Source organism: Bactrocera tryoni, chromosome 3 (assembly GCF_016617805.1).
Source record: "Bactrocera tryoni isolate S06 chromosome 3, CSIRO_BtryS06_freeze2, whole genome shotgun sequence".
Classification (NCBI taxonomy): Eukaryota; Metazoa; Arthropoda; class Insecta; order Diptera; family Tephritidae; genus Bactrocera; species Bactrocera tryoni.
In genome coordinates, this window is record NC_052501.1 from 74,849,044 (window position 1) to 74,873,072 (window position 24,029).

Here is a 24,029-nt window from a genome sequence, read left to right on the forward strand (position 1 = left end):
ATAATGGATTTATCTTTGATAATGCCAGAACATATAATGATAGGCAATAAAATATAGTCTTTCGAAGATTTTTGGGTACTTATGCTTTGGCCACCACGCATAGAATTAAGGATAGTTTGAGAAACTTGTAAGGTCTGCGAGACGTCTCTTGTTATTAAAATCCGTCGGCTAGCCGAGCTATAATTCAATTGCATAAAAAGCCTGAAGTTTTCAAAGTAAAGCTAGTGTTTGCAAAGTCTGACATCGATTCATTGGAAGCACCAAACTCAGGGCGCCTTTTGGCTCAAAAAATAGGAAATACGGTGATAATACTCCAAAAATGTGTCCTAGTGCTGTTAAGTCCGGCTTATATGGTACCGAACTAGAAATGAACTCTCGAAGTTTGAGATTTTATGGAAATTTCATTAAAGAAAAAGTAATAATAAAAATTATTTCATTATATTTAACATTTTAAACAATTAAAATCAATTAAAATATATATATATATGTATGTACAAAAAATTAAAACTAAAATTAAAAGTGTTAAAAATTAATCCACTTGTGAAAACTGGAATGGCAATACTGTTTGTGGACATTGTATTGTTGTCATTTTTCTATTGCTCTATTGACATTTGATAGCAGCCTTTTGACAATTAGTTGTCGAATGCAATTTTCATATTTCTTTTAAGAACTGTTTTCATTTAGCCACACGGGCGAAGTAAATTGCTAAGCTGTAAGGAACTGCAAGCTTTCCAAAATGCCACCAAAAAAAGCACCAGCGGCAAGCAAAAAAACTGAACAAAAGAAGAAAGAGAAGATCATTGAGGTAAGATGTCTATTGAGTTATATACTAAAGGAATGTCAAAGTAGACCTAACCTAACTTTTTATTGCTGATGTCGATTCGTGTCCGCCGCAAACTAACAAATACATTCAACTAAATGCAGGATAAGACTTTTGGCTTGAAGAATAAAAAGGGTTCCAAACAACAAAAATTCATACAGCAAGTACAGAAACAAGTGCAGTCGGGTGGTCAACACCCACGTACCGATGGCGACAAGCGAAAGGAGGATAAGGAAAAAAAACTGCAAGAACAACGTGAATTGGCCTTGATTTTCCGACCGGTGCAAGGACAAAAGGTTGAAAAGGGTACCGATCCGAAATCAGTAGTATGTGCGTTCTTCAAACAGGGTAGTTGCACAAAAGGCGATAAATGCAAATTCTCTCACGACTTGTCCATTGAGCAGAAGGTGAATTTGTTTGTAATCTGAGCTATTGTTTGAGCTTAAATTTATTTGTTTCTGTATAGACCGAAAAGCGTTCAATGTACGTTGATATGCGCGATGATGATCCCGATGACAACATGGCCAATTGGGATGATGCCAAATTGAAGGAAGTGGTGGATAAGAAGCACTCCAATGAAAAGAAAAGGCCAACAACTGATATTGTAAGAAATTATATTTATTTTTTCTTCGACTTACTATTTATTTAAAATATAATTTTACAGATCTGCAAATATTTCTTGGAGGCAGTGGAAAAATCCAAATACGGTTGGTTCTGGGAATGTCCCAACGGTGAGAAATGTATTTACCGTCACGCATTACCGCAAGGTTATGTGCTAAAGAAAGATAAAAAGAATATTGACAAACCCAGCGAGATTTCATTGGTTGACCTTATCGAAAGGGAGCGTGCCGCATTGGGTTCAAATCAAACGCGGGTAACGCTGGAAACGTTTTTGGCTTGGAAGAAACGCAAAATTCAGGAAAAGAAAGATAAAATGGCTGCTGAGGAGGAGAAGAAGAAGAATGACTTCAGCAAAGGCAAACAATTCGGTATTTCAGGTAGAGAAATGTTCAGCTTCAACCCAGATCTGGTCGATGACGGCCCAATGGAGGATGGTGATGCTGCATTCGATAATTATGAGCGTTCGGACGATGAAGACGCTGTCGAATTTAAAGAATTGGATTTAACGGCGCTTTCGCTGGCAGCACAGGAAGCGGATGGTTCGGGTACAGTAGCATCAGAGTCACGGCTGCAGGAACAATCCGATGCGGCGGCAAAGCAGTCGGCTGAAGAGGAAGCAGCAGCTGCAGCAAACGATGATAATAGCACACCTGCCAATGATGCGGCACCCATAAACAAAGAACTGTTTATGGGTCTCGTAGATGAACTGGAAGATTTAGATATCGAAGATGGTGACGATGATGATGACGACTAATGCCAGTAAAGAAATTTTGTTGTATCTATACAGAATGGTGAAAACAATATTAAAACCAAGGAATATCATGGAATTCGTAACATTTTCAAACGTGCTCCACTAATTATAGCAGAGGAATGCGAGATTTTATTAGAATTTCTACTTTCAAATGACATCATAATTAATTCGAAATTTGTTTGTGTTATCCGTGAAACAAAACATAAAATACTACAAGCACAATGGTTGTAAAACAATAATTGTATACGATAAAAGAAAAAATCCGTCGCGCGACTACCAGAATGAGGCTGGTAGCATCCCTTGTGGCTCAGGAATCTGTTGCTGATTCAAGTAATTCATAAAGAGCATTTCCAAGCGCGTACGCGGACCACCTTCATCCACTTGCGCTAGTTTTGCGAAATAATCGCGTTGTATGTGTAAAAGTAGCTTCGTAAATTGTCTGCCATAAGCACGACACATCGAAAAACCTAGTGTCTGTAGCATTTCTAATATTAATGTAGCACTAATGTCGGGCAGTGGTTCAAGACTACTAAAGTCGACCAGCCAACGCCAAGCGTGCTCCAACCCAAATGGATGTTCGGGGCCTTCAGCCCGTCGTCCATTTGTTATCATGACAGCGGCATATAAACGTGTTATACCCGCCTGACGTTTCAGATCGTTATACTCTTCCACCGATTTGCCACGTAAGGGCACTAAAAACGGTGACTCCTTAAATATGTAAGCTAAGAAAAGTTTTCCAAAATCTGGTATAAGCTTCCATAGTGAAACCACAACTGATGCGACTGGGAAAGCGGCTTGTGGATTGCTGGAAATTGCTGTTTCGCCCTGATTAACAAACCGTTTCGCTGTTAGTAGTAGACAATAGTTGCGTCCCAAGGGATGATCGTTGGCACTAACTTGCCCATCTGCAGTGGAGAGCGGTTGTCCATTGAGAAAGTTAAATATCCGTTCAAATTTATCCTATTGAGTTGTAAAACGAATTATTAAAAAGGTGATATTGCAGTACTTGCCAGAAACTAACCTGCAAATGCTGTGGGCTGACTGCGGAGATGGCATTTAACGGTATATTAATGGCTTTTTGGCAGGCGAAACGATACTTTTTCATACTCTCATCAGTCTGTAGTGGTTTCACGCTATCAACCTTTTGTTGATAGAAACCGTGAATCTCCTGATAGAATGCCAACGCTGCTGTTGACTCCTGGGCACTTATTGCTGCTGCAGGTTGGCCCACTTGCTCTGACTGCACTGTTTGTTGTGCTACATACTGTGTTGGCTGTTGTGGTTGCATTGTTTGTTGCGACGTCATGGTTTGTTGTGCTTCCACTGTTTGTTGTGCCACAACACTCTGTTGTAAGTCTACTGCTTGAGCGCCCGCTTGGGCTTGTTCTGCATTGGGTGGTGGTGTTGCTGCTACTGCTTCAGCTGGTACTTCTGTGGTTTGTGACAATGCCAATACGGCAGCCACCGCTTCTTCCTCTGCCGCTTTGCGCTGCTCTTCTAGTTGAGCTTGCTCTTGTTGCTTCAGCAACGCATCCAGGTCGTCATGTATTGTACTATGCAAATCATCCATCTTATTGCATAGGCTATCGGCAAGTTTCAGCTCCGCCGCACCGCATTCGTCTGTTTTTATTTTACTAGTGAGCTGATCAAATAATTCGACTAATTCTTTCAACTGGCGGTTATAATCATTACACGGCAGCAACGATTGCTTATCGATGGATATAAGCGCCTTGGCAACTGCTTCATATTTAGTGCGAAACACGCCGTGATACTTTGCAACACATTGAAATGAGAAGAGTTGAAGTTGACGTTTGGCATTTAGGCGCATAGCATCCATTTCGCGTTCGTCTTCCTGCAGTTCGAGCGCTGTCTGTTTTTCAGCCTTTTGTATGATCTGTGCATCTGTGCGTTGCCTCTCCGCGATTAAGTCTTGCACCAGCTTGGTTTGCTGCTCGCGCTGACGCAATGCATTGTCACGTAATACTACCAATTGCTTTTCCCGCATTTCAAGCATTTGCTGACGCACTTGCTTTTTGCGTTTCTCCTCTGCGTCGCGCAGGAACATTGTAGCGCTGACAAGTTCATAGTCCAATGACTTCAATTTGAAACAAATTAGAGCGATTTAGCATTTTTAAACTTGCTACTTACTGTGGATGGTTTTAATACGGGTATTATTAGCTTAGATGAACTTTCGTTTCTCTGCGGCGTTTTTTGTTTCTGTGGTGTAATTTTTTTAGGTGTACTCGATGCGAGGTTCGCTTTCTCATTTTGCAAATCTGGTAAATCTGGCCCAATTGTGCGCTCTTTAACCAAGGATGAAATTTCAATTGCATGCTGGAACGTTATTTCATGTGGCTTCATAATATCGCCTAATTCAATAATCTCGATCTCCACACCCTTATATAAAAAAAAAGACAACGATATAATTTTAATGGTTCCTTGACAATTATTTCACTTACCGCTTCACCCATTATAAACGATAGAGATCTGCAACTTTTTCCTTAAGATTTGTAATTACATATAATAAAAATTTAACAATCGGTAAACAAAACTGAACCAAACTGTGCAGCTGTTTTGGCGCATAAATGTTGATGAAAAGTGGAACTGAATGGTATTTTGAAACATAGGGTGGTGGATGTCAGAAAAATAACAACAGTAAATTTGCTTTCGATCGAACAGCTGATTAACAAAACAAACAAATTGACAAAACAAAAGAAAAATTTATTTTTTTTGTTGATTTTTTAATGCATATGGTAATCATAATTTGAATGTTTTAATGATATTTTGATTTTTTTATTTATACCTGTACCACTTCATTAACAGCCATGAGTAATACTTACACTATACACATATTTATGTATGTATGCTTAAAATATAAAATCTATTTTAAAAGAATTTGATGCCGAAACTATCGTCCAACTGCACCACTTCACACTTGCCTTTATTTTCCAGTGTACGAAACGCATTTAGTAGCACAGCCTCATCTACACCATGAAATTCTGTTCCCTCTGAGTTCTCACCTGACGCAATCTCATACAGTGTACAAATCGTATTCAATTGTCCCGTCTGTTGTATCCAATCGTAAACCATATTCGCATACTCTTCCAGTGTATAGCTATATACTTGCCACTCTATACGTCGTTTGTCCAATGGCGCTGCATGCCCAGTACGTTGCAGTTGCTCCAATATCACTGTTATTGTTTCAGGCGATAAACGTCGTTTAATGACGTCATTGTTAAAAAGTGGGAATGTATTTTCATTAATGTTCACTTGAAATTTGTTTAAATATTTGAGGTAGCGCAAGAAAAGATCGGACCACACTTTAATTTGCTGATTACGTGTTTCTTCATGTGGTTGTAAGCTGTGCAGGAAAAGAAATGCTGAGCATAGTAATAGCTTTTTATGTGGTTCTTAATAAACTTACGTGAAAAATGGTGGAAATGTATATTCCCATGGCCATTCAAATTCCGTCATCATGCAAATATGTAATGTTTACAATAAATGCAGGTAAAAAATGAACTTTTGTTTTCAATTTTTAGCAAAGTGACTAACCTATGAGATATGACGTCTACAAAATGTACAGGGTGTCAGCAATATCAATGTTATACTAATGTGGTGTTCACAACATACTAGTAAAGCGTTATCGAATATAAATATGGTGAAATTGATAAGCAACATTTAAACACCTTGAAAAATAATTTGTGCATTGTTTATGTAAATATCGTAACTATTTCCGATAAATAACTAACATTTAATAGATGGTCGTAAATGTTGCTATATCCGATGATTTCGAAATCAGAAGTGTTATGCCGTAATAATTATCGATAACGCTTACAAGAGTAACAAACAAATTTTGTTGTTGTTATAGCTGCAGTTAATATTCCTGTAATTTCAGGGAACGGTGTGAGGTTGACAGGCATTGGCCGGCTAAAATTCGGGCCCGTTCCGACCGCATTGACGGGGAAACAATTTTGGTCACTCTATTCCGTTTACGTTATAAATAAAACACAAACACTTATTACATTAAAATGATTTTAGTATATTTAAATATACACATTTTTACTTATTTTTTTTTAGAAAAAAATGCTTTAACATTTCTTGCTATATAATTTTTCTTCTTGCGATTTTCATTTTGTGTCTTTGTATTGTGTTTTTGTTGCGAATTCCTTCGATAAATATTTTCTTTCTTCAATATATTTTGTTATAGACTTTTTAATATACAAAATGGGACCGACCAGATTTTAACCTTTACGACGTCACGCCTTCCAACCTTCAACTGCGTGAAAATATTAGCGATTTTTAAAACACACACTTTCAGCGACATAAACATGATCGATACATACTCTTTTGTTTGTTTTTTTTTGTTTGGATTTTTATTTTCTTATATATATGTATATATACGTATATATGTGTATATATAGATTTATTTATTCATTTAATATTTATAAATGTACGCGCGAAACTTACTGCTATTTTACATATACATTTAAAGTTTTTTTTCACGATTCCTTTCATATTTCAGCATTTGCTCTGCGCCTTCTATACGACGTTTGTGGCAACAACACAATACTAAACTTTTATTATTTACTATTTTTTAGTGTATATATTTCTCAGTTAAACATTATTTACTCATCAATTTGTTTTACATACAATATATTTCAAATATACAAGTTACATAGAGCTATGGCAGCGTGTACACATATAAAACAAAATTAAAAAATCGTTATAATATGCAAAAAATAAACAAAAGCAATACTATGTTATTAATATACATACATACAGTGAAATTATTTGCAATACAAAATAAAAAATCAAATTCAGCCATATATAATATTTATAGTTACAAAATTATCGCAACGCATTTTTGCTGCTTTTATAGCAGCATTTAAAAAAAAAATAACAAAAATAAAAACAAAATTGCATTGCGTTTTCTTTTAGACTTACAATGTAATAAATGCCTATATCTGCTTTATTACTATTAAATTTTAGTACAATATTTATAAATGTATGCATAGTACTCAATTTTATTGCATGTATATACATATGTATATATGCAAGTATATAAATTACACAATTTGTGTGCGCAAGTATTTTTATATGCTACAAATATGCTATAATTTTAATACAATCCTTCGTGTTTTATTTTTTTTTCGCCAAAATCACACATAACTACGCCTAAATGCTTACGCGTTTCATTTTTTGTTTTTATTTTTCAAACGTTCATGCTACTCTTTCGTCATTACTAAATACAAAGTACTTGCGTTTATTGTTATTTAAAGTGTTGCATTTAATTTATTAGTTTACTTTTTGCTTTTGTTTTGCTGATTTTTGGTGCGCAGCGATTTGTAAATTACAACAACACATAGAAAATGTATACGAGTGTCCTACATGCAGATTGTTTCATTATCGCGAACTATTTCGGGTTGCATATAAACCGTTGCTTTAGTTTTTGCTTTTAACCATTACTTAATACTCAACACTTTTCATAAAAGTTTTCATTTATTTTCTCTAGAGGCTGATTTATATTGTTTATACACTTTAAAACACTACAATTTTTTAGTTTGCCTATTTTTCTTTTTTTTTATTTGTTTGAAAGATTTAGTTGGTGCGATTTTGTAATTTAAGTTGCTGTTGTTATTGTTGGACCACAATTTGCTGTCATGTTTCTATATATATTGTATCCTGGCAATGGGACACAATTTCAATTTTCTTCTATGCATTAAATTTATTCCAGCAACTAATGCGCCTCGCCGTGAAAATACACAATTAACAACAACATTGGTTAGTGCATGCGTTTGTTGTGGCCGCACAACTACACACACAATAATTATTTGAACATTTATTTGCCTTCTCATTCTCATAGGTCAGTAGCTACACTAATGTACAACAACTTTAGTTCGACAGGATTCGAGTGGAGGTATTCGATAGCGTTTTTAGTTATTTACTTATTTATTTTGTTTGAAGTTTAAAGGACCTTTGCTTTTTTTGTATTTTTTTAGCAATTATGTAAGTAGGTTTTAACGGATTTTGAAAGTTTGGTAGACTGAAAATTTATTGATTGTGAAGTGTTGTAGGATTCTCAATTAGTTTTGAAAACGACTTTTGGAGTTTAGTTTTTAGTTACGACGCCAAATTCGCAAAAATTTGACAATTTCAATTAATTAACATATTTATGCGCTTATTTATAATTACAGTAGAAGCGTTAGTTTTTAGTTGCACTTAAAGACTATGTTGATTGCATTTAAATTATTATTTTTTTTACAATTTAAAGAGATTTAGGAAATAAACGAAATAAGTTTTAAGAAAATTTGACAAATTAGGCAGTCATTGAAAACGGTAGGAGTTTTAAAATAGCGCAAAGTTGTATATGTTGTTTTTTTAAATAAATGTTGAAAAAATAATTAAAAATAATAAATCTTCATGTCAACCAAAGAAATCAAAACAAACGCAGAAAATGTATACAAATAAAATAACAGGGTGATTACGGGAAAATTTTATAAATTTCTGCATGACAGTTGCTTAATAAATATTGAACAAAAAATTGCAGGTTGTAAATTTTAAGCATATTTTAAAGCAAACGAAGTTAATTTTTGAACGCAAAAAATGTTAAGTTATTTTAATTTTTATATTTGTTAAAAAAAAAATCCGTTAAACTATAAATAGAGAGCAAAGCGAAATATATTCAAAAACATAAAATTTAGTTTAGAAAATTAAATAAAACATACTCCCTTTAAAAATGTAAAAGCTAAAATTAAACAAAAATCCACCGTTTAAAAATCTTAAAGTCAAACAAAACAAAAATAAAATTTAACCTCCACTATTATCTGCGTTAAACGACGTATACTTGCAAGAAGCGTGCCCTAACAAACAAAAAAAAAATTGCTACTTAATAGTTGCTTAAAGCTTTAAAGGTAACAACAAAAAGTTTCATACTTTTTACAACTGCAAAACTCAATGGCTTGGTTTTCTTGAGTGTGTGTGTGTGTGTTTCGCGCAGCTGTGCTGGGAATCGTATGGTGTGCAGTAGGAGTTTTATAGTTTCTCATTGTCATATACATACATACATTTATAATATACCTTTTGTTTTTAATTACTTTTAACATTTCATAATTTATTATTATTAGTTTCCTTACTTCAACCGACGCTTAACACGTATGACATACACACATACATACACGATTAGTAAATGCCTATAAACCGAGCTATGATTTCAGCCGAAAAAACAAAAGCTAAACACTAATGTCTTACGCTCTTATAGCCTGTCTTTTGCCATACGCTCTGCAGTTAAGCTTATATATATTTATAATTACACTACCTCACCTATGTGTGGGTTGGTTGAGATGCGCATGCACTTCATTTGGGTAACGGTTCGAGATAACAACGTACCGTATTGTTCTCATCCAGCATTGCAGAAATGTTCCGGCCAATTGGTTGTGTGTGCGACGATGACGGTGTTGTTGCTGTTAGTGTTGTTGGCGACACTTGTTGCCTCTTCGACAGCGGATATTGTTGCGCTGGCTGTTGATTTGCCGGCGGTAAGGGCGGACCTAGACCGCTTCCACCACCACCCGCAGCGCCGCTGCTATTATGAGTCGTCGTGAATAACTCATGCACACCTATTCGATTATTCGGTGAGATCTTTTTTATGGCGCGTATTGAGCTCGCGCCGCCACTGCCACCGCCGCTAATGCCAAAAACCGTCGCACCGCTTGACGCTGCCGCATTGTGGTGATCAAAGTATGCCGCCGCCGCTGCCGTTTTATCATTTAATGAGGCCTCGGCTTTCTTGCGTTGCCTTCTGTAGAAGGGAAAGAAAGAGATAGAGTGAATGACGTGAAACAGAAATAAGAAAGATAGGGGAGGAGAGAAATAAGAAGGGAAAGAGAAAAGAAGGCAGAGGAAAGAAAAGAGAGAGGGGAAAGGAGAGGAAAGAGAGAGAAGAAGAAAGAGTGGAAAGGAGACGATAGAGAGAGAAAGGGGGAAAAGAGTGAGTGGAAGGAGAAAGAGAGAGAAAAAGGGGAAAAGAGAGGGAAGAAGAGAGAGAGATAGGGAATGAGAGAGTAATGAAATAAAAAGGAAAGAGAAAGTGGAAAGGAGAAGAAGAGAGGAATTGAGAGAGAGGGAGAGAGATAGAGGAAAGGAGTGAGAGAAAACAAGAGGGGAGAGCGAGAAGGAGACAAAAATTACAGTTATAGTCAAAAGACAAAATTAATACACGAAAAGTTTCAATACTTACTGAAACCGCCGCTGAAACTCTTCATCTTGCAAGGCAATCAGTCGCCGCATGCGTTCGTCACCCTGTGGCAGTCCGCGTCGCTGCGCGTTTTCTCCATCATCGTCGTCCTCCTCGCTGGACGCGCCGCTCTCCGCGTGACCATATCGACTGCCACTGTTGCCTACACCTGCGCCAACGACGCCATTTCGCGCCGCCTCATAATGATGCCTTTGACGCAGCTGTTGCCGACGCATAGCGCTACTACTAACACCGCCACGACCATTGTTCACTACCACATCATTGTCGCAATCGTTTACATCATCGTCATCATCATCATCATCGTCGTCGACATCGTCATTATCACGACCATACATATTCAAATCCATTTCGTAATGTTGTACATCGGAATTACGATTGCTGAGAATCTCCTCATAAACCGGCCCATCACCGCCCATTGAATTTTGATTGTAGTACTGTTCGCTGCCCGCGCGTCCGCTCGGGTCGTACTCCTCGTGGCTCAGATCACAGTTGGAATGCTTATTTCTATAGTAACGCTGTGTTGGCGTGTGTGCGACACCCATAAACTCTGGCGAGTGATGATGTGGATAATGGTAGGCGTGCGATGCGGGCGCTGGCGGTGGTGGCAATTGTGAGCTGGCGCGTCGTCCCAAATGCAACAAATGCGCATGCGCAGCGGCTGCTGGCTCCAATTGTTCCTCATCTGAGGACAATTGCTGTTGTTGTTGTTGTTGCTGTTGATGATGTGCCGCCAGCATCATGGCCGCTGATGCATGCCGCCGGTGTTGTTGTTGCTGCTGTTGATGTTGTTGTTGCTGATAGTAGGCAGCAGCACCGACCGCCTCATCGTAGTGCGGATATTGTTGCTGCTGCTGCTGCTGTTGTTGCTTCAGCGTGGTCTTCTTGTATGACGGATAGAAAAGTATTTGCTGCGACGCCGCTGTTGTGCGACTGTGCAATGAACCGCTCGGCGATTCACCGCCAATACCGCTGCCGCGCTTCTTCTTGCCATGCGGCTGATGCTTTTGCGTCCAGTAGAAGAACTCATGCGCCTGCTGGGGCGCAACCGCGTTACCGACGTAATCGCGCGGATGTGCCAGGCTCAATGCATTATTGTTGCCGCCAACTGGATTACCCATTTGCTGCTTCCAACCATAGTAATCCGGTTGATGGTAGTACGCCTCTTGTGGTCCACCGGCCGCGCCAATCATTTGCTGCTTTTGACCACCGAAAATCAAATGCGTCGAGCCAGCCGATGAGGTGGGTGAAGTGTGACCAGCGCTGGGCGTACGCAGCCCACCACTGCCGCCAACTGAGTGCACGGCATTCGCGCCACCGCGTTCCAGCACAATATGCCCTTGCATGGCATCAATAATGGAGTGGCCACCCTTGCCGTGCTGCAACGTCATATTGCCGCCGGCGCCCTTCACCGTATCCATATCGGCATCACTAGTTAACGACAGATTGCGCGCATCATTCAATTCACAATCTGATGATGCAATAATGGCATCCTCAGCGGCCGATATAATACCGCCGGTGTCATCTGATACCAAACCCTCGCCGCCGATTGGCAATTTGGACTTTTTCAATTGCACCGTGTTCGAGTTGCCACGATGTGTGCCGGAAAGTGTACCACCGCCGCTACCGTTGCCTGGACCGATACCACCGCCACTGCCGCTACCACTGCCAATACCGTTATTGCCGACGATGCCCGAGGAAATTGAGGCCTTCGAGCAGCGCAAACACTTTGGCAACCAAGAATTTTGCCGCACATATTTACGATATTCCCGACGAATCTGCAGGAAATTATAAAAAAAAAAGTTAAGAAATAAGGATGTTTGTATAAGGTTAAGCGCCTGCGCAGCTTACCTTCTCATTTTGTATGCAATGAAACACGAAAATATACAATCCCATTAGTGTGTTGAAACTAATGAAAAGATAACCGCATACAACGGCCAAGTCGTCCTCCGCTTTGGCCAGGCGTAGATAATAATAGGCGGATATCCATACGGCGCTTAGTAGTAGTAGGAAAATGAAGGAGCAACGCATGTCGAAACTGTAAACGAAATTAAAAAAAAAATGTTACAAACAAGAAAAAACTTCAGCGAAGCTATAAAGCTATTCACATTTCATATGCATTTCTTATAGCGTAAAAGAGTATAAAAGGATCATTATCTTGGTGTTGATAAGTCAGTGTGCTTTAACCGGTCCGATCTGAACAATATATTCGGAAATTGTACAATTACGATTTTACTTACCGCACATTGGCGAGTCGCGTATGCTCTTTATTTTTCAGCGTTGTGTGACTCTTGCGACACATGATGACCCATGACAAGAAGGTGTAACCCAAAGCACTCTAAAATATTACACAAATCCGCATTGAATACCATCGTTCCCAAGTAAAATTTATTTACACAAATATATACATTCGCACTTACCAGCAAAAATAGCAACACAGGTGCCACAAAACTCGAATAGAACAGCGTATTCGCCTCCATCAGCACACAAAAGTCATTTTGTGTGTAGGTATTTGGATTAATGACCAGTGAAATGGCCACAATTGTGAGGGATAAACCGTAGGAGAGTAAATAGTAACAATTCACTTTGGAAGTCTGATCAACTTCGAGTAACATGTCATCGGTGGTTAGTGTGGAATACGATTGGAATGCTGAGAAAAAATTGCGATGAATAGAAATTTTTTGAGAAATTTAGATAATTTAGAATTAGATAAAAGAAAACAAAAATTTGGAATAAAAAAATGGAATAACAAAATAAATAGTATAAAATAAATTTATAATAAATAAAAAAAAAAACAATTTAGATATAAAAAAAATAATAATTTGGAAAAAAATGTAATGAAAATAAATTAAAATAATAAAATTTATTTAAAAAAACTAGAATTGTAAAAATTATAATTATAAAAACGAAAAATTTGAAAAAATATAATATAAAAATCAGAATTAAAATAGAAAACATAATTAAAAATATTAAAAGTTAAATAAATTTTTTAATACAATAATGCGGAGTAAAAGCAAAATTTAGAATAAAAACCAGAAATTAGAATAAAAAAGTTTCTTTTTAAAAACGTTCGAAATGAAGAAATTTATAAATAAAAAAATATTACAACTAAAAATAGAATTTCAAAAAAAATCGAATAAGACAGAATAGAACAAACAAATTAAAATAAAAAAAATTTATATAATTAAAAAAAAATTATAAAATTAAAAAATTAAAAAATAAATTATAAAATGAAAAAAAAATAATAAAATTAAAAATAATAATAAAATAATAATAAAAATAAAAAATAATAATAAAATAAAAAATAAATAATAAAGTTTAAATTCAAAAAAAAAATTAAATAAAAAAGTTTTAATAAAAAAAATATTAGAAATAAAAAAAATTGAATTAATAATTAAGGAGGGCTAAGTTCGGCGATAACCGAACACTTTATACTCTTGGGTATACTCTTGGATTAAAGCCAGCTTCCTTCAAGTAAGTATAAGTATAAGGCTTCTTAGTCACATAGGATTTATTGCGAGTTTTCACACGATCTTATTCATTCTGCACCGTTATAATAAAAATATATGCGATATAAAGTCAGCCGGAAGTTCTAAAACCTTTATATTAGGTGCATATGTATATGGCGACTAAGGGAAATATTGACACGAACGACCCATTTGTAGCACACAGATATATTACTAACAGGAAAGAATTCACTCTGAATTTCAATTATATATATCTCATACTGACCGATATTTTCGGTAAAAAGTCAACTAAAAGCACTGAGTCCATATATTCACTACCTAGGGACTTGAACAGTTTTGGTTCGATTTAATAAATTTTTAGTTATAACGTGGCACTAGGTTTGAAAAAATAGTATATTAAAAAAAAACAATTAAAAAATTAAAATTGCCAATAAAATGGTATTAAGAAATAAATTTAGATTAAAAAAAATTAGAAAAACAAAAAATCAATGATTATAAATAAATATAGCAATAAAAATAGTTTAGTATTGGAAATTAAGGCTTGCCATCATAGTTTTTTTTATTTATGATATAATCTACTGTTTATTTTTTATTTTGAAAATTTCGCTCATATCTTTTAGTTTTAACCATGCTGTTACGGAATTCGGAGTTCATATTTTTTCCAATATTATGTATATTCACAACTATCATAGCATAAAAAATAAACTGCTCGACAAAATAAACGGTAATTATAAGAATATACTTTAAGTTATCAAAAAGAGTTCCTTGTGTATCAAATGAAATTAAAATAACGGATTTTCATAATTTTTTTTAATTACCAAAATCACTTACTGACCCTCAATTGAACACTGACGACTTAATAACTAGAAGAATCAAAAAAGGAATTATAAAACCTTAACTCACCTTCGAAACAGAACCACGCTATCGCCGATAATATCGAACAATGTAGGAAAACAGTAGTGAAACCACAAAGGATACTCGTCTCATTCTGCTCAATGCCAATTAGGAAAAGAATTTCAATGAAAAGTAGGCATATATAAATGCTGCGATAGATGGAAGTGCGCGCAGACTGCAAAAAATATGAAAAAAGAATAGCGAAAATTTGGAAAAATTCTTTCAAAAAAGTTGAAAAGCAGTTTATGTCATTCAAGTGAAAATAAAAGATAGTTTGCTGTTGTTGTAGGTGGTGGTTTACAATTAACAGCAGTTGCGCTCAGCTTTTCGTCGTAGATAAAACAGTAATTTATAATGCAAGTAATTTGTAGAGTAATAATACAGTTATATAAGCACTAAGCAAATACTTTTCAAAATTATAAAAAAAAGAAAAAGTTTCGAAATTGCAACAAAAAAAGAATAGAAAATATTCTTCGAAATTACACTAAACAAAAAAATATAATTTTTGAAAGTTACAGAAACAAAAAATAAAATCGAAATTTTCTTCGAAGTTACCGAAATAAAAGTTTAATTCTTTTAAAAATTGCAAAAAAAATCGAAATAGTTTTCTTTAAGTTCCAAAAAAAATTTTGAATCCAAATTTTGCTTTCGAAATTACAAGAAAAGTTCGAATTTTTTTCGAAGTTAGAAAAGAAAGTTTAGAAAAAATATTTCGAAGGTAGAAAAAAACGAAATTGTTCAAAAATTAGAGAAAAAAAAATTCGAAACTACAAAAAAAGTTGTTTCTTGACGGAAAATTATTTTTTGAAAGCTATTTAAATTTACTTGGAATATTCGAAAGCGCACAAAAATTCGGTTAAAATCGATTCTAATGTTAGACAAATAAACAAAATTGTTTCAAAATTACAGAGAATTAAATTCGAATTTTTTTCGAAGTTAGTTAAGTTCAAATTTCTCCAAAAAAATCAAAAAAATATTTCAAAGTTAGAAAAAAAAGAAATTGTTTAAAAGTTCGAAAAAAAATTTTCGAAGTTACAAAAAAAATTGTTTCTTGAGGAAAAATTATTTTTATGTAAACTAATCTGTTTAAATTTACTTCGTATAGTCAAATCGTTACAAAAAATTAAATTCGAAATTTTTTCCGAAGTTAGTTAAGTTTAAGTTTCCAAAAAAATTAGAAAAAATATTTCGAAGTTACAAAAAAAATTAATTCTTGATGGAAAATTATTTTTTGAAAGCTATTTAAATTTACTTCGAATATTCGAAACCGCACAAAAATTCAATTCTAATGTTAGAAAAATAAACAAAATTGTTTCAAAATTACAAAAAATTAAATTCGAAATTTTTTCGAAGTTAGTTAAGTTCAAATTTCCCAAAAAAAAATATGGAAAAAATATTTCGAAGTTAGAAAAAAACGAAATTGTTTCAAAATTACAAAAAATTAAATTCGAAGTTACAAAAAAAGTTGTTTTGTGACTGAAAATTATTTTTATGCAATTAAATTTTTTTTTTAATTTTACAACAAGTGACAGCTGACGCTTATAGTTTTTGTAATTTTCGTACGGTTAAATTTTAAGTTAGCAAAAATTCAAAAAATAAATATAAATAAAAATTGGTAACAAAATTTAAAAAAATTATGTATTAGCAAAAATTCGTTAAAAATTGTGAATATTAACTGTTGAACTGTTTTGTAAGTTTAATATTGTTCGAAAATATTTTTGCCATAATTTTGAAACTTAAAAAAAAAATATTTAAATTTAAAAATTGTGAATATTAACTGTTGAACTGTTTGGTAAAGTGAAAATTGTTCGAAAAAATGTCAAATATAAAAATATGTATGTTTTTTTGCCATAATTTAAAAACTTAAAAAAAATTAATTTAAATTCAAAAATTGTGAATATTAACTGTTTGGTAAAGTGAAAATTGTTCGAAAAAATGTCAAATATAAAAATATGCGTTTTTGCCATAATTTTTTTGCAGCCATAATTTTGAAACTTAAATTTGACTTTTTAGAATACAAATAAGTTTTTTTCTAATTTCGTGCTTAAATTTAAGTATTTCTTTTGTTTTATAACTGTATTAATAATTTTATAGTAAAGTGGTGGTGGTTTTTGGTATTATTGGATATTATAGGATAGGTTGTAGACAAACAGCAAATGAGACGAATATTAAAGAACAAAAACTACACAATAATTACAACAAATTTAATTAAATTAATGAACACAATGACAAATGAACGAAAAAATTCAAGTTTTCAAATAGACAAAATGACATTTATTATTTTAATTATTATTTTGCATGAAATGTGATGTGATAAGACTTGAAATAAATGTCAAATTTAAATACATACATATATTTTAAGCTAACTTATATAAAAAATATATATAAACAAAAATTAACATAAAAATGGATATGCAGTCTAAAAGCTAAATTTACTAAAACGAAACAAAAAATGCTACATAAAACATACAAACTAAATAGCGCATAAAACTAAGAAATGTATGTTATGAAATTCTATAAGAATACACATATATTATAAGGCACTAAAATATAAAATTTACTTACGTCACTGCTAAAAAAAATTATACTTAATAGTATATCACATTTACTACTACAGTAATCAGTACAGATAACAATGAAATGCGTTTAAAATTAAATAAAAATAATTTAAAATTAAAATTAAATTTCTTTCAAACATGCTATGCAATGCTACTTAAGTAAATACGCTGTTTTTCAGATTTTTCACATGCGACTAAACTAAGCTACACATATACTTACATATACATAACCTATAAACTACTTAAAATAAATTTTAGTTATTATACAGTAAACAAAGCATTTCACCACCACCACCACTTATACTGTAAATCTTCCATATTGCCTTGCATTATAATATTATTTGTATTCGTATTCGCATCGCTCAAGCGATTGTTGGCGCCCACATTGTTGTTGCTGTTATTGCGATTGACATTCAAATTATTATTGCTGCCGGCATGTTGCAGCGCCGCCGCGATTGTGGCAGCGGCCGCCATCGCCGCCACCGATGTGGTGTTACTCATCGAGGTCTCCATGCTGCCGTGATGCGGTGTCGTATGTGCCGTAGCCGTACTAACGTGCATATGTGTGGATGTCGCCGGCTGATTGAGGTTATGTCCGTGCGGATTGTGATGATGCGCCGGTTGTAAATTCAAGTTCAAATTCAAATTATTCATTTGTAAATTACGTTGATTGTGTTGGGCGACGACAACGGCAGCGGCAGCAGCAGCCACAACTTGTTGCTGTTGCTGCTGTTGTTGTTGTGCCGCCGCCGCTTGCTGTTGCAAGTTGAAATTATTCGCATTCAAATTGTTGCGATTGGAATTGCGTATGGAATTGTGTTGTATGAAATTTGTGGGCGCCGTTGTGCCAAGATGACTACCCGCCGCCGCACCCATTATATTTGGAATGTGTTGTAAATTCAATTGTTGTTGTATATTTTGTATATTATTTGTGGGTGCCGGTTGGCCGCCCGACGCAGTTGCTGCTGTCGTAGAAGAAGTTGTGGTAATCGCGAGCGTTTCATGCGTCTGATCGCGTATATTATTTTGACGACGGCCACTGCGTTGACGCTGACTGCCGCCGCCGATTTGACTACCACCACCACCACGTCGATTACGTCGCCCGCTTACCTTTATGAAAACGCCATTGAATATCTTCAACGTGAGCAAGGCGATGACAACGAACACCAGGCAAATGGCGACACTTATGTAGATGAGTATGCGCATATTGCCATCGAAGACGCCGAACAGCGAATGATTGTGCTCGTCCATGACATCCATGAGTATGGCAAAGTTGGTGAGATGATTGCACATGCAAATGCTGTGCGTGCGATTTGTTGACTCCAAAGTGCAGCCATTCGCTGACCATGCGCTGTGTGAGGCAAATGAAGTGTTGCACAATAAATTTAAAATGTTATAATTTAATAAATTTAAAATGTTATTATATAATTTATGTTATAATGTAAGCGTGTGTGTACAAAAAATGTGACCTACTGATCTATATAGTTCCAAAAGACGCAAGTCGGATTGGTTACATTTTCGGTTTTGATGTGTCGCAAGACTAATTTGATCGGTTGTGAGAGCTGTATGTGTCGTCCTTTACCCAAACTCGCTGATATCACCTTACTATTGAGTATGCGTATGCGTTGTTGTTGTAAATCAGCGCTTGCGCCCGAATCGTTGCGCTCGCTGGCCAGCAAGGCTGTGTTGCGTACTATTTTGAAACGTGTTGAGTAAAAAATTAAGGTTTAATGTTTTTTTATAGTAAAACTTACCATAACTGCGCGAACTTTTTGTGTCAAAGTGGTCGTAAGACGGTTTCAAGATCGACTCCAAACGATCGAAGGCGGCGAATACTATGCGCACAAGGCCGCCTTCGCTGTTTTCCACGAGCGCGGTGCGCGGCAATTCTATGCGGTCGTCACTGATTTGCCATTGCTCGAGGTCGGGGAACACTTCATTGCCCTGAATGTTCTTAGTCTCCAAAACACGCACAGACAACACTGAGAAGAAGTAAAAGAGAAATATTAAATAACTATGGCTTGGAAAATAATTTCTTTGATTTCGTTAAAAACAAAAATAATTATATCAATAAAAATATTATTTTTTATGTAAATTATAATTAAATTTAAAATTTTTTTAATAATATTTTTTGGGATTATAGTTTAGTATACATATGTATATATGTATATATTTTTTGTTTGGAAAATATAATTATATTTTTTTGTAAATTATAATTTAAGTTTTTTAATTATATTTTTTTTTTTGTTTATTACAATTAAATTATTTTAGTTATAATTTAATTTGTTTAATTATAATAAAAAAATAATAATAATGTAAATAATTATTAAATTTTTTTTGATTTTTTTTAATTATTATTTTATACAATCCACAGTTATTTTATAATTTCTTTCAATTATTTCAGAACAATGACTCAAAATAATCTGTTTGGATTGGAAAATAATATTTTTGACTTCGTTAAAACCAAAAACAATTATATCGATAAAAATATTATTTTTTATGTAAATTATAATTAAATTTAAAATTTTTTTAATAATATTTTTTGGGATTATAGTTTAGTATACATATGTATATATGTATATATTTTTTGTTTGGAAAATATAATTATATTTTTTTGTAAATTATAATTTAAGTTTTTTAATTATATTTTTTTTTTTGTTTATTACAATTAAATTATTTTAGTTATAATTTAATTTGTTTAATTATAATAAAAAAATAATAATAATGTAAATAATTATTAAATTTTTTTTTTGGAAAATTATTTTTAATTATAATTTTACTTTTATTTATAATTATAAATTTCAAAAAAAAATATTATTAAATATTTTTTTGAAATTATAATTTATTATTTATTTAGTTACAATTAAATGTTTTTAATTATAATTGCATTTTTTTTTTTTTTTGAAAATTATAATTTATTAGAATTTTTTGTAATTTCCTCCATCATTTCCTTTACTTACGTATATTCTTGACCTTCTGCACAATATTGCGTTCACGTATGATGGTGTCGGCTAAAAGAAATGCATTATACTCCAGTCCAGTCAGCAATGATGTGGCAACACGCATTTGATCTTCCTGATTCAGATCCATCCATGAGGACAATTGTGATTCATCGAGCAAATTTGAACCAGTCTTTACCACACCATGTAGCAATTCTAATATAATAGCCTCACGCTGGCGCTGATCTGGTAAGGTCTCTTTGTCGTGGAACATTTTCTCCGACATGGTTTGTATGATTTTCGTAGTTACAAGCATGTCACCACCATATAAGGTTTTGCTACTAGTCACCTATTAGCAAGTAATTAAATGTCAACACATAATTTTAGTACAAAAAATGTGCAAAGCTTTATACAAACCTCTGATAGATCATTTGCTATCGATATAACAGATGATTCGCGTTGATTTACGCGCACCTCCAAGCTATTTAGCCACAGACTGCGGCATTGCGTAAGATCTGGCGTCATGGGATGCCAAGTGGGCTCGAAATTGCCGATGCGTTGACTTAATCTATCAGCGGCATTTTCACAGCTACTGTTGCCATTACTGCTGCTGCAATTAGTACGTGGTATTGCACGCAATGTGGTGGTTTCCGCTATGCCACCATCCTCATCTTTGTAGTTGACGCGCTTCATAAGTACACAACGCCATTTGGCAATGCCAGTTGCGCCACCTAATAAAACAATTTATATTTACATATAAACATAGGGTATTTGCAGTTATTGCATAGTATATTACCTGGACAGGGCTGCACATTTACATCGCCCACGCGTGTTATATTCCAGAAGAGATTACGCGCATTTGTTGGCCCGCAGAACATATTCGATTCATCCTCGGCCACCGCACCCAAACCCATATTGAGGTTATTTATATTGTTTATGGTGCGTATACCATTACTGCCACCGCTACCTTCAGCGCCCATTACGTTGTTATTGTTGTTGCCAGCAGCATGTTGTTGTGTGGCGGTACTCTGCTGTTGATTGCCACGATTTTGTGCGGTTTTAGCGGTGAGTATGGTGCCGTCATCTGTGCCACTGCCACCAACACCACTCAGTATGCGCGTATTGGGTGTGGTGGTTGTGTTGGACGGACCCACATGTGATTTGGCTATGCGTAATTATGTGTTTCAACTTAAGCATATAAGAATTAAATGAATTTGCTTGACTTACTTTGATTTGTGCCCGGCGTACGCGTTGATAAATCATTTTTCGCCGTTGGTCGCGTATTGCTGGCAGTACTATCAGCCGCAGTGACACCTTCCACAGGCGTTGCTGCATGATGTCCCGTATGATGATGATGATGCAACGGCGGTGGTGGTGGTAAACCATCATGTCTGTTGGAATTCTTTATCACCGTTGTATTATAGTTACCTTTAAGACGGCCGCCTGGTAATGTGGGTTGCGGTGGACCTGGCGTTGGCGGCAGTGTATGCCATAGGCCACCTGCCGATGGAATGCCACCATTGGCAGGTAGTGGTAGGCGCCCTGGTCCTTGCGGTTGCAACGGCACACTTGGATTAATTAGTGTGCTGCCATTCGCAAGCAATGGTGGATTATTCGCTAACACCCATGGCGGACTGGGTCGATTGGTGGTGGTTGATGTTTGTGCCGCCGATATGCATTGGTAATGCGCCTCGAGATACTTGTGTGTACCAGGACAGGGATCGCCAAACATACTCGTCGTTGCAAGCACACTGCAACTTTGTTTGTGTGCGCATCTAAAACACAAAACGAAATGTAGAAAATAATGGGATGTCGTAATGCATGCCTATAATTGTGAAATGATACTTACTTTGAATTCAAAACGGTCAAACTCTTTGGGAACATGCAGTTTACACTCCATTCGACATTGCCATGGTCATTGCATATCGTTATCGAGAAGCGTCCGTAATTCGCACGTATTAAGTTGATCAGGTCGCCTGGATCGCATTCTATTGTTAATTTCTTACCTTCACAGGCGTATGCAGTTTGGTATTTGGGCGCTATTAAAAGAGGAAATCATATAATTAATAAACAAAAAAAAGTTGTTTAATTTTTAATTTTTGCAACAGAGCAAGAAATTTTTCGTACATAGACATATGAAATATACAATGTAATGAATTATATAATGTATTATATGCATTTTTATAAATATAGTAATTAAAAGGTTGTGTTAAATGTCGTTGTTGTAGTTGATTTGGTTTGGTTTAGATTGGTTGGATGATGTTGATCTGAAAATAGATTAAAAGCTATGCATGGCAAATGTATGATTTTATAAACATGTAACATTTAAATACATAAGTATACAAATAGCAATAATTTGTGAGCACAATCATGTTTTTAGCCTACGTTAGATACTTAGAATGCTTCCAGGCATGCCTGCCACATGATTTCTTAGCTTTGTTGCTTATGTTCATAAATACCAATGCCATCTGTAATAATGTTAAAACTCAGCGTACACCTCCAGACATATTGTGAACCAGTTCAAGATACATCGCCATGTTGATGAGTCACCATATGCTGCTTTCTTTCCGTCCGTTTTTTTCGCTCATGAAATGAAGTCATAGTTGAAGTGGAGATAAGTGCGGCTAGACTGTAAAAAAATGGACAAAATTAACAACATTTGAACAAATTTCTGTATATACATCAATTTTAGTTCTGCATGTCGCCGAATTCAATCAAACAATAACGAAATGGCGACTTTTAAGCAAATACTGATATAGGTTGTACCTACACATTCATGAACCACAAAACAAATAAAATGTATTGAAATACCATAAGCACTAATGTGGTGTGTGAGGATAAGTAAATACCAGAAGGTATTACTGGATTTCAATGGAATGCACTCCGTAAGCACTTTTAGCGTTAAAGCACACAGTGAAAGGGAAAATCTCCATTCACAGCACATTCCAATTACGACCAAAGAGATAGCAATAAAGCAACGAGCACTTTTGCTGCAAGCATGAAAATAACCCGAACAACGAGCAATTGTATGCATCGGCATTGACACAACACGAAATGTGCAACGTTCAACAATGCATTCTCAATGCAATGCTAAGTGTTCCAGTTCTTAATATTCCATGAGCTACATTTTTTATAACATACTATCCGTAAGTGCAGCCGACTTTTTTAAAGTATGTATAAAAAAAAATCACCGAAAAACTTTGATTTTGTAACACAATTTTAGTATTTAAAATCTATTCAGCTAATTTTTTCCGGTTTTTAATACACTTTTTAGAATTTATTTTACTAACAAAGGCCAACACAACCATCTGCTGCTGCACCACTTTACATTATAAATGTTATTTACAGCGGTTAGCAACATCATGCTGTTAAAATTGCGCTTCAATTTACAGCGCGGCTTGTATAAATAGCATTTTAACAGCGGCGCCCGACATTTTTCACTTGCCTACTGTTAAAAACTTTCCCCAGTCAATTGATGGCTCAAAGTTAAACAAAGAAAAATTCTTCAAATTTCACTTTTTTCGAAAAACCTTTGATGCAATCATCATCTATAGTTGCTGTTTACTATATTTATGCACATTTGACTATTTAAATGTAATTAAAATGACAAATAACACAAAAATATTCTGGAGCTACACACCTTTGATTTGACTACTTGTAAAAATTCTCTACACTAAATAAATGTCGAATGCAAAGCGAAAATGTTAATTGGGCGAACAAAATGGAAT

At 34.8% G+C, this 24,029-nt stretch overlaps 4 protein-coding genes across 8 annotated transcripts; 1 reads left to right on the top strand and 3 right to left on the bottom strand.

Annotated features, from left to right (window-relative positions):
- The first annotated feature begins 636 nt into the window (after positions 1–636).
- Positions 637–2,355, top strand: LOC120770572 (zinc finger CCCH domain-containing protein 15 homolog). The gene is made up of 4 exons (XM_040098152.1): positions 637–805; positions 925–1,227; positions 1,287–1,424; positions 1,485–2,355. Exons 1-4 carry the CDS (start codon positions 737–739, stop codon positions 2,193–2,195), a joined length of 1,221 nt encoding a protein of 406 aa, XP_039954086.1. The 5' UTR covers positions 637–736; the 3' UTR covers positions 2,196–2,355.
- LOC120770571 (nucleoporin Gle1) lies at positions 2,275–4,864 on the bottom strand. Its single transcript, XM_040098151.1, has 4 exons — positions 4,652–4,864; positions 4,341–4,589; positions 3,214–4,287; positions 2,275–3,152 (listed from the first exon to the last, which is right to left on the bottom strand). Exons 1-4 carry the CDS (start codon positions 4,661–4,663, stop codon positions 2,466–2,468), a joined length of 2,022 nt encoding a protein of 673 aa, XP_039954085.1. The 5' UTR covers positions 4,664–4,864; the 3' UTR covers positions 2,275–2,465.
- Positions 4,865–4,971: 107 nt separating this feature from the next.
- LOC120770573 (vacuolar protein-sorting-associated protein 25) lies at positions 4,972–5,748 on the bottom strand. The gene is made up of 2 exons (XM_040098154.1): positions 5,617–5,748; positions 4,972–5,553 (listed from the first exon to the last, which is right to left on the bottom strand). The coding sequence occupies exons 1-2, from the start codon at positions 5,667–5,669 to the stop codon at positions 5,079–5,081; spliced, it is 528 nt and encodes a 175-aa protein (XP_039954088.1). The 5' UTR covers positions 5,670–5,748; the 3' UTR covers positions 4,972–5,078.
- Positions 5,749–9,400: 3,652 nt separating this feature from the next.
- LOC120770205 (latrophilin Cirl) lies at positions 9,401–23,982 on the bottom strand. Of its 5 annotated transcripts, none has more exons than XM_040097456.1 (16): positions 23,942–23,982; positions 22,797–22,930; positions 22,151–22,340; positions 21,529–22,076; positions 21,098–21,466; positions 20,719–21,032; positions 20,323–20,650; positions 19,117–19,344; positions 18,836–19,055; positions 18,473–18,713; positions 14,814–14,979; positions 12,864–13,093; positions 12,684–12,781; positions 12,295–12,481; positions 10,429–12,221; positions 9,401–9,990 (listed from the first exon to the last, which is right to left on the bottom strand). In XM_040097456.1, exons 3-16 carry the CDS (start codon positions 22,183–22,185, stop codon positions 9,546–9,548), a joined length of 5,202 nt encoding a protein of 1,733 aa, XP_039953390.1. In that variant the 5' UTR covers positions 22,186–22,340; positions 22,797–22,930; positions 23,942–23,982; the 3' UTR covers positions 9,401–9,545. The 5 variants fall into 5 exon arrangements, with proteins under 5 accessions (XP_039953390.1, XP_039953388.1, XP_039953387.1 ...); XM_040097454.1 differs by having other exon boundaries at positions 22,761–22,930; XM_040097453.1 differs by having other exon boundaries at positions 22,687–22,930.
- Positions 23,983–24,029: the final 47 nt, after the last annotated feature.

Coding starts and splice junctions, on each gene's coding strand:
- LOC120770572 (XM_040098152.1), top strand. CDS start 737: ATGCCACCAAAAAAAGCACCAGCGGCAAGCAAAAAAACTGAACAAAAG. Junction 1,228..1,286: donor ACTTGTCCATTGAGCAGAAG/GTGAATTTGTTT, acceptor GTTTCTGTATAG/ACCGAAAAGCGTTCAATGTA. Junction 1,425..1,484: donor AAAGGCCAACAACTGATATT/GTAAGAAATTAT, acceptor ATAATTTTACAG/ATCTGCAAATATTTCTTGGA.
- LOC120770571 (XM_040098151.1), bottom strand. Junction 4,288..4,340: donor CCGTATTAAAACCATCCACA/GTAAGTAGCAAG, acceptor TTCAAATTGAAG/TCATTGGACTATGAACTTGT. Junction 3,153..3,213: donor TCAGCCCACAGCATTTGCAG/GTTAGTTTCTGG, acceptor ACAACTCAATAG/GATAAATTTGAACGGATATT.
- LOC120770573 (XM_040098154.1), bottom strand. CDS start 5,669: ATGATGACGGAATTTGAATGGCCATGGGAATATACATTTCCACCATTT. Junction 5,554..5,616: donor ACATTTCCACCATTTTTCAC/GTAAGTTTATTA, acceptor TTTCCTGCACAG/CTTACAACCACATGAAGAAA.
- LOC120770205 (XM_040097456.1), bottom strand. CDS start 22,185: ATGTTCCCAAAGAGTTTGACCGTTTTGAATTCAAA. Junction 21,467..21,528: donor TACGCCGGGCACAAATCAAA/GTAAGTCAAGCA, acceptor AATTACGCATAG/CCAAATCACATGTGGGTCCG. Junction 19,345..20,322: donor GCAGAAGGTCAAGAATATAC/GTAAGTAAAGGA, acceptor ACTTCTTCTCAG/TGTTGTCTGTGCGTGTTTTG.